Here is an 18,709-nt window from a genome sequence, read left to right on the forward strand (position 1 = left end):
ATACCAGATGACAAACTATAATTTTGTGTTCTTATTAAAAGTAGATAATTTTTAAATGAAGTAATACTTACTGTGTGTTCTTGTGCAATTGAGAGTGGTATTACTGAGAAATTCAACTTCAGTACATTGCTCCTTGTCCTTTGCACCTCTTGCTTAGTAAGTCTGCAGCTTTACCTCTGTGTAACTTGATATATTTGAGAACTCCCAAGATTTCAGTACATTGTAGAGAAAGGTAGCTGACATCAAAAAGTTTGAAGTTAAAACCTGTAAGAAGTATCTTGCTCCGACATTTGTCTATGATTATTTGATGCTGTGGCTTTCTCAATCCTGTTGATGCTTATTTTTCCCATTTCTGCAGTTTACCTTATAAAAATCAGGCTGCAGCTACCACCTGGAACTCGATTTCCATATCTTTAGCAGCAGCCTAAGTAATCCTAACATGCAAAAATTCTGTTTATGCTTGCCAGCTTCCACTGGAAGTGAAATGTATTCACCTCTTCCCTTTTATCCCATCTTCCTCATGGACACACATTTTTTAAAAATAAAGCATCTTACCACCTTTTGTATCACACTAACACAATACTTGGCTGCTATTTGAATTCCTTCTTGTAGGAAAGGATAAAAGAAGAAGCCTGCTATCTGCTCAGAGATATTTTAAAAATCTGTATAAAATAGATTAAAAAATTCCCAATTTGTATTTAAACTATTACTGATAGGAAAATAAATGAAGAAGTCAATCAATCAGAAAACAAAACCTCTCATTCTGTATACCTGTGGTTATGTAGGAGCTAATGGTCACACTTGGCAGTTTTTTATCTGTTGTGTTTGTTAAAAATAACATTTTGAAAGAAATTAATCATTCCTGATGCTTCTGAAGACATTCAGCTTTACTTACTGCCATTTACAGCTATTATGTAAATTCCCAGTGTAGGAAATTATCTGAAAATAACTCAAGAGTTCCTGAAAATCACAACTTAAAAAACAAAAGTCTGCATGAGTGGAATGTTCTAACTGGAACATTAAACCTTCCACGTTGAATAAAATCCCAGCATTACATGGAAGGTGTGAATGTTTAAAAGCTTTTTTCCTTTTCTTGTTCCTTTTCCTGAACAAGGCAGATTAACTTGCTACAGTAAACTGGAAAACAAAGCTGTAAAACATGGCTGTGGAAATGGATTGAAATGTGACATGTAAATTATTGATTTAATGTCACTTTATTCCCTTTCACTTCTCTCACAAAAATGTATCCTACCAACAAGGTAAAATTTGTGCATCTCCTGAGAGCTGAAAACCTTGTTAAAAAATGAAAATTTATTTAGAGAGAAAGGCAATTCTACGCATAAGTATATAGACACATGTAGTTGTATTATCTGTGTGTTTATGTGGTTAATACCTACAAGCTCAAAACTGGTGAGGATATTAAATACAGAAGTTGAATTGAGCATGGGTGCAGTTTGGGTGGAGGTAGAATTGAACAAGTCAATTTTAATCTTGATGTGTAAAATGAAATGTAAATTTGTTAAAAGAATTTAGGTGATTAGATAATTGAAGTGTGAAGATATAACCCATTAGAGGTGTCATGCCAAATTAGCATTACCAGAATTTTAATGACCTCCCATTTGTATAATCCTTATTTACACTTGCATCTGATGTCTACAGCTGACAAGAGGCCAGCCCTCCTGTGGGAACACAGGGTCATTTAAAATACACTGTGGTGCTCAAGAGGAATATTTGGCTGAAAAAGGAACAACACTGAAAATAATTTTCATACGATTGTTCAGATCTGCCACTGGGCACTGATGTTGCTGATACCACTGACGAGTGACCTGCCCTTGTATGGCTGGTATTGCCAAGCCCTGGAAAATGGAGCCATTATTCATTTAAATGATAACTTTAGGGAGAAATAAAATCTTGTTTCCACTGGAGATTTTCCACTTTACAGTTTTTGCTGGTCAACTGTTGGTTCCATTGGCATTAAAGCCGTAGGTGGATGAGGTAAGGGATGGAACTGTGCAGCCCCTGACATTGTTCTTGTCCCATAGAACAGAATGCCAAAGGATGAGAGATTCCTTCCGGCCGTTGGTGGTCTTCACCTGGCTTGCAGCTGTGCTCTGAATCACATGGGAAATGATCTGTTTTGAGGGATGTGCTTTTCTGCATGAAAATAGAACAATTCTCAGCTCTAGTTCAAAGCACCCACTTCAGTTGGTAATTCTTGTCTCAATGCAAGCATTACTTACCCGTGCAATAATGCTTTGAGAACAGCGGAGTCTTATTGCTGTTTTACAAGAGGTGACATGAAGAAACCGTCTGACTTGGGACTGTCAGCATGGAAGCAGTCTGTTGGTTATCAAGTTCCATCTTTATCCAAAATTATATTAGGAATGACTGTGCAGACACAAACCATTATTTCTACTCTGGTTAATAAGATTATTTCTCTTGTATTTGAGCCTTAAGCTGAATGTTTTTAGGTCACTGATAGCTACTTTACTGGTTCACCTTGCATCTTAGAGTCTGCTTGAGATTTCTTTCATGTGGGAATCAAAGCTACAGTTCTAAAATCCCAAGGGTTAGTTCTATCAATTTCTGTAATTCTTCCTTCTTTTGCTCAAAATGTGATGTGCTTTTTTTTGGGTTGGATATCCCCAGACTGTCTTTCCTAATGTGATGGTATCTCAGTCATACTTTCTTGTGTATTAAGCAGCTACTGCTGAATCCTTAAATAGACACACATGTGCTGGCTAGATGGAAATTAAAAGTTATACCTAAGCATTTTCCTTCCTTACTGCAATGATTTCCGTCTGGGTCTAGCTTTTCAGGTTTCATTTATCTGGTCTTCTCAGGAACTTCTGAGGGAATTCTCCTTGCGTGTGAAGGGTATGGAGAAAGCGCAGTGGAGACCACAGCAGAAACAAACCTGCAGACTCCAGAGTGTGTGAAGCACCATTGTCAGGGACTGAGTTTGAGACTTAGAATTACACTGTCTAAGCTAAATAAGGCTTTTACCTGACTTCTCTAAGGGGAAAAAGCATATCATGTTTTACAGGGGGAATGTTAGACAGAATTACTTATTTGCCTCTTTGAAATTCAGGTTCCTTTTTCATAAATTTGGAAAATGCAAATAACACACAGTTGTGTTTCTCAGCCTGACAAGTCTAGTATCTAGAATAAGTTTTCTATTAATATTACTATAAATCCTTTAAAAAAAACAGATATAGTTGTTACATGATGTAAATATCATGTATTGATTTATCATAAATGTATTGAAAACAGATACTTAGCATTGAAATTAAAATCACCGAACACAATTTCTGTAATCAAATGTGTGTGTGGTCTCCATTTCTCTTAGGATATAAAACACTAGAAATATTTAATTATAAGTTTGCAAATGAGATTGCCTCATTATATTAGAGTGTTTTGATATACATGTATATGCACAAATACAAGTCCTATATGGACACAGAATTATCATTAAGATTGGAAAAGATCTCTAAAATCATCCAGTCCAACCTTTGACTAAGTACCACCATGCCCACTAAACCACAGAGTTGCCACATCTACTCATTTTTTGAATACTTCCAGGGATGGTGACTCTAGCACTTCCCAAGGGAGCGTCTTCCAATGTTTAATTGCTCTTTTCAGTGAAGAAATATTTCCTAACATCCAACCTGAACATCATTTAGTGCAGCTTGAACCTACAGAGACCTAGCTACACTTAGGACAATAAATGAGTAAAACTGTTTGTAATGCAGTATTTGGAATGAAGATTAACTTTTCACATTTATAAAAAAAATTTATCCCTTCCCATAAAATACTTCAACATCCATGTAGAATTATTGACTGTAGATATTTCTTCTGATTCATCCTGGTCAGCTGATCATGGAAACTTTCCTCATTCTCAGGAGAGGTTCTTCTATGTAAATATAGTTCCTAGAAAATGTAACAGGATATGAGATACTTGGTTTCTACTAAAGTTCTTGGAAGTCAATACTCACTGCACAGGATATTGGTACACTTTCAAGTAATTTGCCACAGCAGTATCCCTCAGAGGATCTATGCAATGGCCAGGGGATGCAAAATCGTAAGGAAGAAGCTTAAAATGTCAGGGTGTAAGCTGTAGAAAGGTCTTGATATCAAAGTTGTGGTTTTGAGCTTTTCTGGTTCTTAACTATGATTGTAAAACAGTAATAAATAAGGTTAATTAATGAGAGTATAACAACGTATTCTGTAATTCCAGTAAGCCAAATTGTTTATGTAATGTTAGTGAACTCTTCTTGTTAAGGACCATAGTTATATTTTTTTCTTTAATTTTAATTTCCAAAGGAGGATTCCAACATTTCACATAAATGAGCATGGCTACTTTCAAAGGCAGTGGGAAGCTTTGCAAAGTCCAAAGCTTATTGTGCTTCCTGAGTAAAATAGCAGCAGGCATTTTCATTGTAAACGCAGTAGAGTAGGTGGGGAAATATTGTATCTGAACTGCTGGATTTTCCTGACAGTCTGGGACAGTGTCTGTATTAATATAAATCACATACACTTGGCTTGACTAAGATTCAACAAATGGGGAACAGAAATTATTAATTTTTTTTTTCAGGAAAGGTAAAGTACATAATACTTGTTTATATTCTATCTCCGTTTTTTCAATTAAACTTCAGTGAATCTGAAGTAGTTTGATTTCGTCTAAATCCACACAGCTGAGGAAACCTGGGCTTGCTTTTTCGCTGAATTTTCACTGAGGGGCTTTTATCTCCCCCTAATCCCACCATTTCTGTCAGGACATAATCTCTTTCTCAAATTTACATTTTAATTACAAGGCCAGCTGAACTAGCTAAAATCAATAATGTCAGCATTCAGCAGCCTAACTTCAGCTGAAACCCCAGCCTCTCTCTTTCCTTCTATCGATTTATCTTGTGAACACGGGCTACTTTATTGCTTCAGGCAATAGGTGCCATTTGGTCAATTTAAACAAAAAGGAGGATTTAAACACTTTTATGATTCTTTCTCAAAGCTGCTACTGTCAGAATTTGAACCCAGGGACTGTGCTTACTAAATACACCACACAGTGCAGGAGGATTCTGAAGAGGAATTTTTACTTTTAAAACTGTACTTAATCCCATCTATGTTTTAAAACCAAAACAAAGCAGCCCCACCCTGACATGGGACACCATTCAGCTGAGGCTGTTTTCCTGGTTGCTCTTGTCTTTATCCTGTTAGCAAAAATTACTTTTATACACAAATACTTTTTTAAAACTCCACAGTAGAGGTGATGTCTTAGTGTATCTACTTTTAGCTGTTTTTCTGTTAATGGTTTAAAATAAGAAATCAATGAGAAAATATTTTGTTCTTGTTACTCTTAAGAATTCCTGTATTGATCTTCCAGATGTGATTTTTATCTGTCTAAATGTCACATTGTCCATTCACCTCTCTTGCCTTTCCTGTCTGTTGCTGACTGCTTGTCTTTGCTGTTCCCCTCCTCAACAAAACCAGTGTTGTGAACAAGCAGTCATGCTTCCTGTAAACATCACAGTAAAAGAAATGGAAAAAATAGGGCTTTCTGAGAACTTTTAATACATATGCACATATTTCCTCTGAAGATGAGAGGTGTGTGAGTGACACAAACCTACTGTCTTCTGACTATTTTTTACTATTTGTAAATAGTACCCATACAAGTGCTCTCAAAACATTTGCTTTAAACAACGCTTTTCAGAAAGAGTCCTTTTAAAAAAAAAAAAAAGAAAAAGAAAGCAGTTTAAATGCTAAATACAGTCTAAGCAGTTCTGCATTACAGATAATCTATGACATATTCTTCTCAGTTAACCTTCTTCATGCCAGAGGCCCTGCTTCTATCTGTTTCTATCATTAAAAGAAGTTTACTTCTCCAAATAACGGATGATTCTAAAGTGTGGTTATAACAGTGTTTTGGGATCTGTTTCACTTCAATAAAAGCACCTGAGAAAAGCATTTTCCCTTTCTAGCCTGTGACGTGAACTGAGATGGAGCCCTGCTCTGCCCCCCTTTCCAGAGAAGTAAATTCAAAACTCCTTGCATTATGTTACTGAAGTGCTGTTTAAAAGCACACTTTTGTGGAGGCACCATTCTCCCTCTTGAACAGCAAGTCCACAGCCTAATAAGTGTAATGAAATAATTTCTTTTGCTATTTAACTTAGTTATTTATCTGTTTAGATCCATCCTATTATATTTAATTACCATTTCCTTTATTCCTGGTCCTTCTGCTAATATTGAGACTGTTTTCTAGTGCAGACATTAGTCCTTTAAATGTTTTTTGGGGTTTTTTTTCTTTGGATAATGTTCTTTAAAGGCTTGTTGACTTTGGAGAATGTAGAGTGTTCATAGCTTTCATTAGTGCCAGATGTGCTCAGCAGCCGGATGGACTCTGGATTTTGAATTAGGATTGTTACTGTCTCTGGAGAGAGCCTGTCCAGGAATTAGGTTTAACAGGTATCCTTCTCAGTGCCCTGAGCTTGGAGCTTTGGAAAACAGGTTTGGATGTCGATCCCTGCACAAGGACTCAGCTCCTGATCTAGGTACTTGGAAAATGTGTTCCTAGAAGGTGGATCCCAAAGGTGTCTGCCTCAGCACCTTGGCCTGTGGCTGGTGCCATCCGTGCAGTTGCACCCTGTGGGTTAAAGGGAATGAGTGATGCAAACGAATCAAGGTCAGGATGAATTACTGGGAGACATTAGAAGGTGGTAAGATGGTTCACAGCAAATTGTTCTGATTTTGTTCATGGAAAATTCATTATTCTCTTAAATAAAAATATTTTGTGTACCAAGCCTCCCTGCTACTATGGGTCTTGAAATTTCCTACTCAGGCGGCTGGTCACAGATACCACATTAGCTTTTCCTTTTCTGCTTAATATATTGTGATACATTTAATGACTTACAAAGTAAGAATACTTCTGAATGTGGCTTCAGGGCTGGTTAGAATTGGGCAAAAGATTAAAAGTTAGAATTAAGTAACAGCCAAAACATGTTAGATAAACTTTAGTTATTTTTCATAAGAAAGCTCAGCTAATTTGCTGAAAATCTTAGGTTTATGAAACTATGAATATTTTCTGTATAAAATTTAGGGATATTTCTTGAGGGATGAGACCTTGCATAAGGAATTATTTTATAAAAAGGCTTTTTGAGGGGACAGACCACATTGGTGTGAGGGATCATATCTTTCCAATTTTAGCTGTTATTGGCTGAAAAGTTCTTGTAGCTACTACTGGCTGATGGAGTTGCTCCTCCTGCTCAGCAAGTAGATGCAGGTGCTGTCTAACAGCACCTTACATGTCCTTACAGTCCATGCTGAGTCTCTAATCTGGCTGTATAAAGTAATTAAAGTTACCCCACCACTGAGCTGCTGGTGCTGAACATCAGTGCCTGGCACTGCCTTGCAGAGAGCTCATTCCTCAGGGGTAGCTCAGGCATTTCCTGTCTCTTGGACAGACTCTCTGGTCATACTTACTGCTTCTGCCAGCACTTAGATATTTTCTCCTGGCAAATTGTGTGGTTTAGTATCTGTGAAAGACAAATGTTCTCTAAATAATTCCATTTCACTCTGAATGGGATAGATGTCTAATGCAAACTGAAATCAGGAAGACATAGATAGTCAGCACCCTGAGCTGTTTGGGTGGGACTGTGAGGGTGGGAGAAGTGAATCACTCTGAAACATCAAGGTTTATTTTGCAGGGCTTGAACCCCAGTCACCTCCAAAAGCGCTGGTGATGAAGGCATCAACAGGAACAGCTCTGCTGAGCTCCCACACTCAGCTCAAAGGGAATGAGGATGAACTTGATCCAACCTGTGCAGCTGCCACACTGAAACTTATTAGAGACAAACTACCAAAGTTACCATCTCCTCAAGACAGGTCATCTTTGTTTTAATTCTTGTACAAACCTCTTGCTCTTGTGTTTATTAGTCATGACAGCACACAGAAAAGCATTCATAAACCAGGCAAGCTGACAAGGCTGACTTGGGTCTCATTTTGAAGTTACATTCGTTGCTTAATGTTTGGGATTTTGTTGGTGATTGCACCAGGATCTTTTAAGGAATCTTTTACTGCTTAGTTAATACAGACCTTACTTGGTGTAAATGGCCTTTATGAAAATACACTGTTCCCTTCTTTGCTAACAACACCCCCCACCCCATTTATTTGTGTAAATTTTGTTTGCAGCTAAGCAGAGTGTATCTTAACATTCAGTTAGAAAGTAGTTTCAACATCTCTTTGTTCCCAGTGACTTATGCTGTCAGTGCTGCCTGGAGATGGTTCTGTTGCTTCCAAAGACATATTTGTTATCAATCCTGTTCAAAGTTTGGTGAAACTCCAGCCTTGCCTAGCATTTGGCTGTGATTTGAGGATAAGGCTGGAGTCCTCTGCTTAGTGGCATGTTCCTGGAAAGACACTTCTGCATGGGCCAGGAAAGCCCCCAAAACGTAGCAAACTGGAATTAATCTGACATTTTCAGTACCACATCTGTGGTTCCTGTGGGAGTACAACATGCATGATCCACTGCTGCCCCATCAGATCTCTGGACTTCTGCCCCCACAGTGTGATACATATTAGCCAGGATTAGCAGAACATGCAGTGAGCTGCATAGAGAGTGTGTGGTGTCATATGGTTTGCCTTTTAAATAAAAAAAAAAGGACTACCTTGTAAAAGTAGTTGTAATTGTATGTGTAAGGTAGTATTAGTGCTGGTCTAGAAAAATCTAATGAGAACAGAAGAAAAGTTGTTGTGGTCATTGGTGTCCTGTTATTGACTTCTCATCAATTTTCTCCAGTGAATCTGCAACTTCTGAGACGGCAAACTTGGAAGATCCTGACAGTAAAAGAAGAAAACTAGAAGAAAGAGCTAAAGCTCCCCTCATGCCTTTTGGATTAGATCTTCACTACTGGGGAGAGGATCAGCCAAGTGCTGGGAAGATTATCAAGTAATGCTCTTTTTCTTTTAAAACAAATTAAACAAATAAACAGATTTACTTATACTCAGAGGTCATGCAGTGAGGTGACTGCTATTTCTTTTGATAATTACTTTTCCTCTTTACCTTGTGTTGTAGGACCCATAAACAAAGTCAGAAATTCTACCTTTAAATGTTATTTGTTTTGAGAAGATGTGATACTAATTAAATATAAATACCCTTTGATGCTTCAAAGCAATTTTTTTTCCTGCTCTTTTTATGTTTGCAGCATGGCATCAGTTACTCCAATTTAAGCTGGTACCTCTTTATGCAAAGGGCTCTGCCGAGTGTGCAATAGACATTCCGAACTGAGCTGGAGACTTTAAGAACTAAATAAGTAGCAGGCAAGGTAGGAGAAAGGCTGGGGAAGTGTTTTTCCTGACTGCACAGAGTGAAACTAATACGCTTATTCAGTCACACAAGAGAAAGGTGCAGTTACAGGATTTGGATTTGGATCTTTCACTTTCCATTGCTATTTAGGAGGTTTTGTGTTTCGTGAAGCATTGCTGACTTAGGGAAAGCTTTAGCACTGCTGGGGAGTAGAGGTGGTAGGACCACATCAGAATTTATTTCTAGCAGTCCGTTTTTAAAACCCCTTTTAGAATTTTTAAATGGAAGTTGGGTTGCAAAATCCTCCATGTATAAATTTCATTTAAGTCCACCAGAACTTTGGTAGCAATGTGTGTCATACCTGGCTTGAACAAGGCAAAAATCATTGACTGGCTGGGTTGCAAATTAAGCTGCTACATTCTTAGCATATTACTTTAACTTTGTTTTATTACCAAAACAAAGAAAAAAACCCCAGCCTGTAATCACAGTGCTATAACAGTCATGGCAGAAATGAACAAGAGGAAATCTTTGCCTCCGCACCTTATTTCACTGAATATCTTCTAAATTACCAAAAACTGGTGCCATTTGATGCATAAAAGTGCTTTACCAGATTCAACCCAGGCTTTGGATTCCATCTCATGTGGTATAGGCTCTTCAAAGCCTATGAAAAGATTTTCAGCAGGGCTTTAAGAAGCATTTGTCTGTGATAATGCCAAAAAGGTAGTAAGGTCTTATTTTACATTGCAAATGAGTTACTCAAGTCATAAGTGAAATCAGAAGCATATTTCACTGCCTGTCTGCCTCATGCTGTACTGTTTCATTTTTATGCTTCCCAATAAAATAGAGGGCACACTTCTGAACCATACAGTCTATAACTACAGATGTGCCAATCTAACTAAAGATAATTTAAGTAACTCTGCACACACAATACCATTGACCCAGGTATAAAATAGACTTACTGAAAAATTAAGGTAGTTATCAGTCATCTCCTTTAGCATTTCTATATGCACCCATACTGGCTCTGTAAGATTCTTAGGGTAAAAAAGCAAACTGAAAAATAGACAACACGTATGGGATGTGTATGGAATTTGAATTTTTAAAATCTGAAGTGGAAAAGTCTTTCCATTTCATTCAACAGTGCATTTACTTAATCACAGCATTTACAATAAATTAAGACTTTGGCAGTGAGAATGTAGCTACCAGGAAGATTTTCTAAAGAAGTTTTGTTGGGGTTTTTTGTGGGGGGAGCAGAAGATAGTGTATGCTGCACAGTGTTGAATTGTGTAGAGTCTGCTATGTCAGCTTAACAGACTTATTTTGGATAGCATGGACTTCCAAACTCATCTACCCTCCTTCTTGAATTCAATCAGCTCACTCTTAGGAGCAGAGAAAAAAATAGCTGGTGCAGCACTGACTGTGACTAGAATGTCTGAATTAGCCCATTTTGCACTTGCTTCAGGATCTCTGTAAGCATCTGGGATTAGAATTTATATTTATTCAATGTTTTTATAAGCTTCCTGTCAGATCAGAAATTAAGATTATATAAATTCATTGTAAGAGGGCAGCAGTTCTCCAAGAGCTTTCTCTTAGATTTTAGTTAACCATTACTTGTCTTTTATTTCTTTCTCCTCCTCTTCCTCCTCATTGCTGTGTCATTGCCATTAAAGCCTCTGTTATTTATCTGGATTAGGAGCACTCTAAATGTGAGTGAGGTGTTGATCTTTCTCATCTTTTAGTTGATTATCTGTTCCTTTTCTGATCCATCTTACAAACAGGGTTTACTTGTCCTGTGAATCATTTTTTCAAACAAGTGTCTGCCTGTTTATAATGTTGCTTAACTTACAACAAGAAATCAGAAAACAAACCCACTGCTTTGTTCTTTTCTCACCTGCTTGGAAGTCATGTTGAGAGAAAATAAGTTATATGCTTGTAGTAAACAGTAATATGTATTAATATTTATGTAGGAATCAGGTTAATTTAAGTTCAGCTCCCAAATATTGGTCAACAATACATAGGGCAAAACATAGTTTTAATATTCTTGACATTTGTTTGGTGCATAGTTAGGGGAAGAGAGACAGAAATTACTAATATAATAAATAGAACTATTTCCTAACTGGCAGGGTTGACATGCACAACTGTTAAATGCTTCTTCATTCTCATGTAACTGTAATTTGATAATTTAGAGGGGGAGGGGAGTTCAGACCACCAAAGGACACTAGAATTTTACTAAGAGATTCTGTAAGATTGCCTGCATGTAAAAATCCTGTATGGTGCCTTTTATAGGAATGCTCTCCTCTCCATGTGGCTGCAAGGTTAGTGACACAGAGCTGCCAGTCAGTCTTGCTTTCAGTATTGCATTAAACAAAGCAAATAAGAAATTGATGTCATTCTTTTATTAACTGTCTATTGTACAATCTTGCCACATAATTTTTGAAGCTAAAATACTGTACCATTCAAACGTAATACTGATTTTTTAGAAAGACTCTCAGGGCTTTTGGGGTTTTTTGCTACACTGTAGAAGTGTGTAATTAAAAATATCTTGTTTAACCAAAAACTGTGAAAATACATTACTGTGGTTATTGTTGAATTAGCCTCCACTGGAACTCTTTTGCCTTTATCCCCTAATTTACCAGAAGAAAATTATTTGAACTTTATGGCAGGTTAGCATTTCTCTGGCACTAATGAGTTGTATTTGATGGAGAAATTACTGGATAGAATCAATCTGTTTAACAAGAATTTTATTGAACATTTTTCTGATGATGGCAAATCAGAAGTTTCAGAGTTTTCTTAATCCCTTTTTAACCTAGTTCTAACCTCTTTACATAGTTCAAATCCTCAACTATTGCATTAAAACCAGCAGCTATATATATTGTAGGTGGCTATGGTCAGATATTTTCCTCTACTTATCTTTCTCCTTGTCATCTGCTGAAAACTTGGTCAGATAAAATTAATCAAAACTTTTCAGATCCTCTAAAGTAATTCTTTCAAGTATTAGCTTATGTGCTTTACCAAATTGTGACTGGTGTGATGAGTGAAGCCAGTGTTCAGATATGTATGGCTCTGCAGTGTACAGAAAGCAGTCTCAGAATGGATATTAGTGAGGGAGAGGAATTGAATATGGATAGAGAAAATCCTCTCAAATAACTCTGGAACTGATTGGGTCGAAGAACTATGTGGAAGAAAGGGATTGCAAGGTTCCTTTAGGAATTTTATGTCCTTATCAAGACATCTGTCATCTAAGTATCTCCATCTTGCTTGTCATGAGCAGCAGACATGCAAGCTGCATTTTTTTTCCCTTAGTTTAGCTATATTTTTTTCCTCTTTAACTTAATATTTCTTTAAATTTGGGTTGGATTGTTTTTAGCTTCAGATATCTTAAAATTAGATACCTAAGATTAAGATGATCACCCTAATTTCTTTTCATGATTCCGAGAAAGAAACATTTATCATCAGAGGGACCATCATTGCCTCCTAAGATTAGCATCTAAAATGAGTCAGGTAATTGCTCTCTGGAGTTGCCTGTTTTTCACTAAAGACTGTTGGCAGCTCAGGGTGGCTAAAATGAAATTATATGAATGTTGTTGAGAAAATCTTTGTTTGCCTATATATCTGTAAATATAGGTAAGGTCTCTAATTTCAAAATAGATTTTCAATGGATTAGCTTAATTTTCTAGAGGAGCACCTGATAATTTCTCAGATTTACACTGTATAGGAGAACCTGGAATAAAGAATCTGTATGAGGCTGAGCTGATTGTTTGCTCTTTCCCTTGGTCTCAGTTGACTGTAACATCCTCTGATTTCAGCTTCTGCTTCTGTGCTGCTGCAGGAGTCCAGCTATCAGGAATAAGATCAGACATGTTAAAATCAAACTGTTTCCTACTTGATCTGTCTTCTGTGCTTAATCATGGAAGTATTTTGTTATGAAGAATGTTAAGTACAGAATTACAAAGTTATTCACTGAATCTGGAAATTGGATAACTGACTCTGGATGTCAGATCATGAACTAAAGCTAAGACTTGTAATAGCTTAGCAGGTTAAACAGGAAATCAATACTAGACAGGCTTTGGTGGTATTTTAAAAGTATTTTCATAATACAGGAACCATAAGAAAGACTGGTAGATATCCTGGGTTTTTTAATTCACTAGTAATGCTTCACTTCCTTTCACATGTGAGTTTAGCACAGGTTGATAATGGTTCTCTATGTGTTTTCTTACAATTTTGTGTGAATTATTTTCATTGGTTGTTTTCCCAGATTTACCTCTGAGCATCGATTTTGGGCACCCAGTGAAGTAGAGGAAGAGGTGGAAAATAAAGAAATAACAGAAATGTTAAAAACCAGGTATATAACATTTGCTGGCAAGTTTGAGCCAGTAAAACATAAATGTCGAGCACCCATGCCAGGTGGAACTCTGTGTGAAAGACAAGATCGAATTAAGGTAGGCACCAAATTACATGACTTCCAAGATCTGTGCTGTGTGGAGAAGATCTCCTTAGAGCATCCATAAACATTTTTTTCACATTTTAAGTATAGCTCAAGAGAGTGGGAGAACATTGTGTTGGAGAAGTTCATTGTTAGTATATGCTTTGTAAGGGAAACATCCTCTTGGTAAAGAAGCTGTAAACATTTAAAGAAATTTAATTTTAAATTTTTAATTTAAATTTAATTTAATTTTTTTGGCATTCATTGTAGGTTATTTGGATTTTATTTATTACTGTGATGTGTGTGTATCTGGCAGTAAGGCAGAGATAGTTCCTTGCTGCAAATTTTTCCTCAGAGCATATTTGATATTAACTGTTTCTAGAAATCTACATGTTTGAGGGGCAAGGAAATTTTATTTATGAATTAAGTTTTATGAAAACTAAATTCTACACAGCCTCAGATTATGTGCTGTGTTGAGCAGAACTACTTTGCTTAAATACTTTATTCTAGTATTCCTGTTCTTCCTGTATTATCTGAGATTGATGGATCTGAATGCACTTCAGTATTTTAACGGGACTGTTACAGGATAGAGATATAGCATAAACAATATATGATGCAGCATTGGTGCCCTAGTTCCAGACTTGAAAGGATGTGCCACCTGGTCTCTTTAAACTGGATGTTTGTTTCAAAAAGAGCTTATTTCTTTGAGGTTCTGAATATATGAAACTCATGATGTTTATGGGATTCTGATGCTTTCTAAAGAGGACTGGGAGTCAAGTGTAGTTTTGTTGTTCAATTCCAGTTTCCAGCTTTAAGCTGAGTTGAATAAAATGTAAACATTTTCTTTCCATTCAAAACCTGTGAGATTTTTTCTTTCTCCCACTTTCTTTCTCAAGTGCCCTTTCCATGGAAAGATAATTCCTCGGGATGACTCTGGGATCCCTGTAAATGCAGAGGACAGAGCCAGAGAAGAAAAGATGAAGTTTGAGAAGCAGGTGGCCCAGCCAGGTCTGTGTCTGCATAGCATCTTAAAAAAGTAAAAGTTAAAAAAAATTACTACACAGAGGTGGGAAATACCTGTTACCTGTTTTGCTCCTAACCACATTCTCCCATTTGCATTCCTATTGATTTTAAATTACAGCTCATTTGCAGTGGTTCTTGCTTATGTGATAAATATGGATACATGTATAGACAGAATAAGGTTAACATTGCATTTGTGCTTTATTCACAGTGGCTTTTGCAATGTTCCCAGCACTGCTCAGACAGCCAAGTTATAACCTTTGTCTTAAGGAACATGTTTATCAAGGATGATTGGACCTGTTCCTTGGGAAGTGCTTGACAGAACTGCTCCTGTGCTTCTGCAAGGAAAATGTCTAATCTTGCTGGTCCCTAACAGTTTTGATTTGTGCAATATAATGATAATATTATTAGGATCATTGTGTTACCACCAGTATTGGGAGGGGGGCTGGATTTTGTTTTTAAACAATTTGCCTTCTTGCATCCTGGCTGCAGCCCTCAGGTGTGGAGGGAAAAGCTCCTTCTTCCCCCAAGATAATTTGGGCGCTTTTAGCCAAGGTGCAGCTCTGGACTGGTAGGTGAGGAATGCAGGCAATGAGTACACAGGCAGGAAGACTTCCAAGGGGAATAAGAGACTTTCTTGCAATAGTACAACTAAACTCTATTAGTGATGGACAGAAGGTACCAGGTGGACTACAACCTGGAAGCTACTGGAAGTTGATGGACTGCAAAGGAAGATGGGAAAGAGGGATCTATCCAGCAAAGACACAGTTTATAATTGGAGGGAACAGCTTTTCTTTAATCTACCTTCCTCCAGCAGGTCTTAGTTTTCTCTGGTTTGAGCTATTTATTATAGGTGATTATTCTGCATTCTAATTAAACTTATCCATAGGTATTATCATTTTGATATCCTGTACTATACTTCCTTGAAGGAGTTATCTCTTCAGGTTTGACTGACTTGGTGTTTGACAGCTGTGCATATCATTAATGAAGCTACTGAACCTTTCATGAAATCTCTTGAGAGCCTGAGGAACTGTTAACTGTATTCAGAAGAGGAATCAGTATTCAGAAAGATCTGTGTGGGATGAATGTGCATTTAAACATATAATTGTTTGACCATCTTTGAGTGACTGTGCTTGGTGGTTACAACACCACACCAGTGCAGCAATTACTGAACATCTTCTGGTATTTGCGGGTGTCAAAGTGCTACATTTGCAGGTAGTTTCCATCCTTATCCACGTACAGTAAGTGCTCTAAACTGGCATCCAGCCACCAGCACAGACACTGTTGGACTGTCACAGGGAAACAAGGATAGGGGTGTGGATGTTATGTTAGAAAGGAAAGTTCCCACCTTAGTTAAGACAAACTAAAACTAGCAAATTAAACTGATAGGTGTTCTTGAAATCTCAAACTAGAAACTAATATTCTGGTATAAAAATCACTTGGACTGAAAAATATTGATTTTTTTTTTTCCTGTGAAATTGCCATTGCTTGAGGCTAGACATAGTATTTATTTTTATTACAGTGTCAGCTTGGTGTTGTTAGAGGCTTCTCACCTCTGGTCCACAAGGATGTGTGTGTTAGTCCCAAACCAGTGTTGGCATTGCTCCTTGTGTTATTGAGTGTGGTTGTTAAGCTGAGATGTCACACAAAGGTCCATCCCATCTGGCTGGGGATGTACTGCACAAGCTGTGGCACTTAATTTATTGGACAAAACCCTCCGTGTTTCTGAAGCCATACGTATACCAGATGTCACTAAATACTTCTATCCACTTTCTTTTTTCCTCTGCTTCACTATTTTTATATTTGCTTTGGAGTACTTTCATCAATTTTTAATTTTTTTTTTCCTTGTTTTGCAGCTTGTGGTTTGGAGGGGTGTGTTTGGTTGGTTTTCAGTGGTGTTTGGTTATGGGTTTTTTTTTTTGGTAACGAGGGTCTTGAAGCAAATCTGAGCAGTGCTGACGTTGGAAATACACAACTGGGAACCCACTGAACAATCAGGAACTGTTTGATTGACAACATCCTTAATGATGGCAGTTTGAAAAATTTGGAAGAAAACACTTAAATTTGGGGATCAGTTGTTTGATGTATGTTGTATGTATGTTGCATAAAAATTCTTCTTGCATCTCCTTCCTACTGGGTGGTAGATCTATTTCTGTATTTGTGTGATTAAATGGGGAAACAGTTACATAAAAGTCACGTGATTTGTGTACTAATGATTGTCTTTTGACAGCACTGTCATTGTTATTATGGATCATTTATTTTCTTAGTACAAAATTTTAAACTCTAGCTAATGTCCACAGAAAGTTGCTTTGGGCTCTTCAGTCCTGAAACAGTGAATCAGGTGGGATTATGCTGACCTGCTAATCTGCAGCGTTCATCCTTTTCCAATAGTTCGCACACAGGAGCAAATTAAGTGCCTATTTTTTGTGTCAACCCTGAAGAGTATCTGGTTTTTCAGCCCTTAGTGACTTGTTAACAAACAGGTATCAGGACAGGCTGGTGAAGGCAGGCCGCTGGCCACTCAGATGTGAAATAGCATCTCTTTACTAACTACAATATTGATTCCCGCCTACCCTTGCAAACTGTGTAATTTTCTTTTCCCTGCTGCTAAACTCAGTAACAATGTATGAAGAGCTTTAGGGGCCCATCAATGCTCAAAAAGCCTGCTCTTCCCTGGCATTCTATTGATTTTTCTCAAAAGCTTTTAAATTGCTCCTTCATTTTACTCAAATGCTCATTTCATCTCTACTGGATGCCGGCATTTTTTCGTTGTGTTTAAACAATTGCTCCATTCACGGGGTTCCTAAACTGTGACGCCTTCTTATTACTGGGAGATAAACTGTTTAGACAGTTTTCCTTAATCTTGGATTAATCGTTCCTGTATCTGAATTGTGCTGTTCTGTATTCCCTCACTTCAAAAAAAAAAAAAAAAAAAGAAAAAAGTCGTCTGTGAGGTCTTATGATCTATTGAGTAAATGTGTTCTATTTTCTCCCTTTTCTCCCTCCTGTGCAACTCTTGAACAGCTTCGTTTTCCTCATGCTTTTTGGTGTGTTGGATTTTAGTCAGTCCTTGCTTTCATGTATGATGGTAGTTTAGATCTAACCTTTCCTTGAAAAATTGCTCTGGTATTCCTTAACACCATGTTCTTAAGTGAGGACATTGCCTCTGACCTTCCTGAAAAGTTGTTAGCAGTGTTTGTCACACTCAGTCACCATCTTGGTCTATAAATGAAGTTGTACAGTCCTTTAGGACTGTTTATATTTCTATATCTACAAAAATATTATGTAAGAGGAGTAGACATTTGGTGTTACAATTTCTGCAGGCAAGAAAGGCTGACTGACATAAGGGAAACTATGACAAATGACTGGCAATTACTGTTTCTAAAATGCAGACTTCTGGCATTTCTGCTGAGTTTAGACCATGTTCTTTTTGAAGTAGTACTTCCTAGATTTTTTTCCAACCCATATGCTCAAAGTCTTTACAATGAAATGAATTTTTTCTAAGTTTCCTCTTGGCAGATGTCCATCCTCCAGCCACATTTTTACTTTGTGGTACCTTGTTCTGATACACAAGACTACACTGAAGGTGAAAAACTGCAGATTTCTCAAACAGTCCACAGTCTAAATTGTTCATGCTTTTTCCTCTGGTGGCATCTAGGATCAGAATCCACTGATGGTGCATGGCTGGATTCTGAAGCATTAAGGTTTTGAAAAAATGTAAACCAAGATTTTGTTTAGATAAATTAACTTGTGCCATTGTCAAGAGAAGAAACTTGATTTAGATAAATAAACGGAGGCAGTGTGGGATACTTAGAATCTTTTTCAGTTGCATCCATTTTCAAATGGATGTCATGGCAACAGGGTCATGTTGTCCTAGTCAAGAATTTAATGCAGATGTCAGATACAAGTTCATGTTTTAAAGTAAATATTATTGATGAAATTGTCAGCCCTACTCTGCTCAAAAGTTGATATAT

The 18,709-nt window shown here is 37.2% G+C and overlaps 1 protein-coding gene across 1 annotated transcript in view; it reads left to right on the plus strand.

Moving 5' to 3' along the window:
* Positions 1-18,709, plus strand: part of UVSSA (UV stimulated scaffold protein A) — a 47,277-nt gene that overhangs the window by 21,616 nt on the left and 6,952 nt on the right. The window contains exons 8-11 of the mRNA XM_005517906.3: positions 7,698-7,875; positions 8,789-8,938; positions 13,548-13,731; positions 14,612-14,723. Of these exons, the coding sequence (XP_005517963.2) occupies positions 7,698-7,875; positions 8,789-8,938; positions 13,548-13,731; positions 14,612-14,723 (624 nt within the window). The remainder of the gene's footprint in view (positions 1-7,697; positions 7,876-8,788; positions 8,939-13,547; positions 13,732-14,611; positions 14,724-18,709) is intronic.

This window comes from Pseudopodoces humilis, chromosome 6, assembly GCF_049639895.1.
Source record: "Pseudopodoces humilis isolate 2021_Gansu_Grassland_sample_001 chromosome 6, ASM4963989v1, whole genome shotgun sequence".
In the NCBI taxonomy this organism is placed as follows: Eukaryota; Metazoa; Chordata; class Aves; order Passeriformes; family Paridae; genus Pseudopodoces; species Pseudopodoces humilis.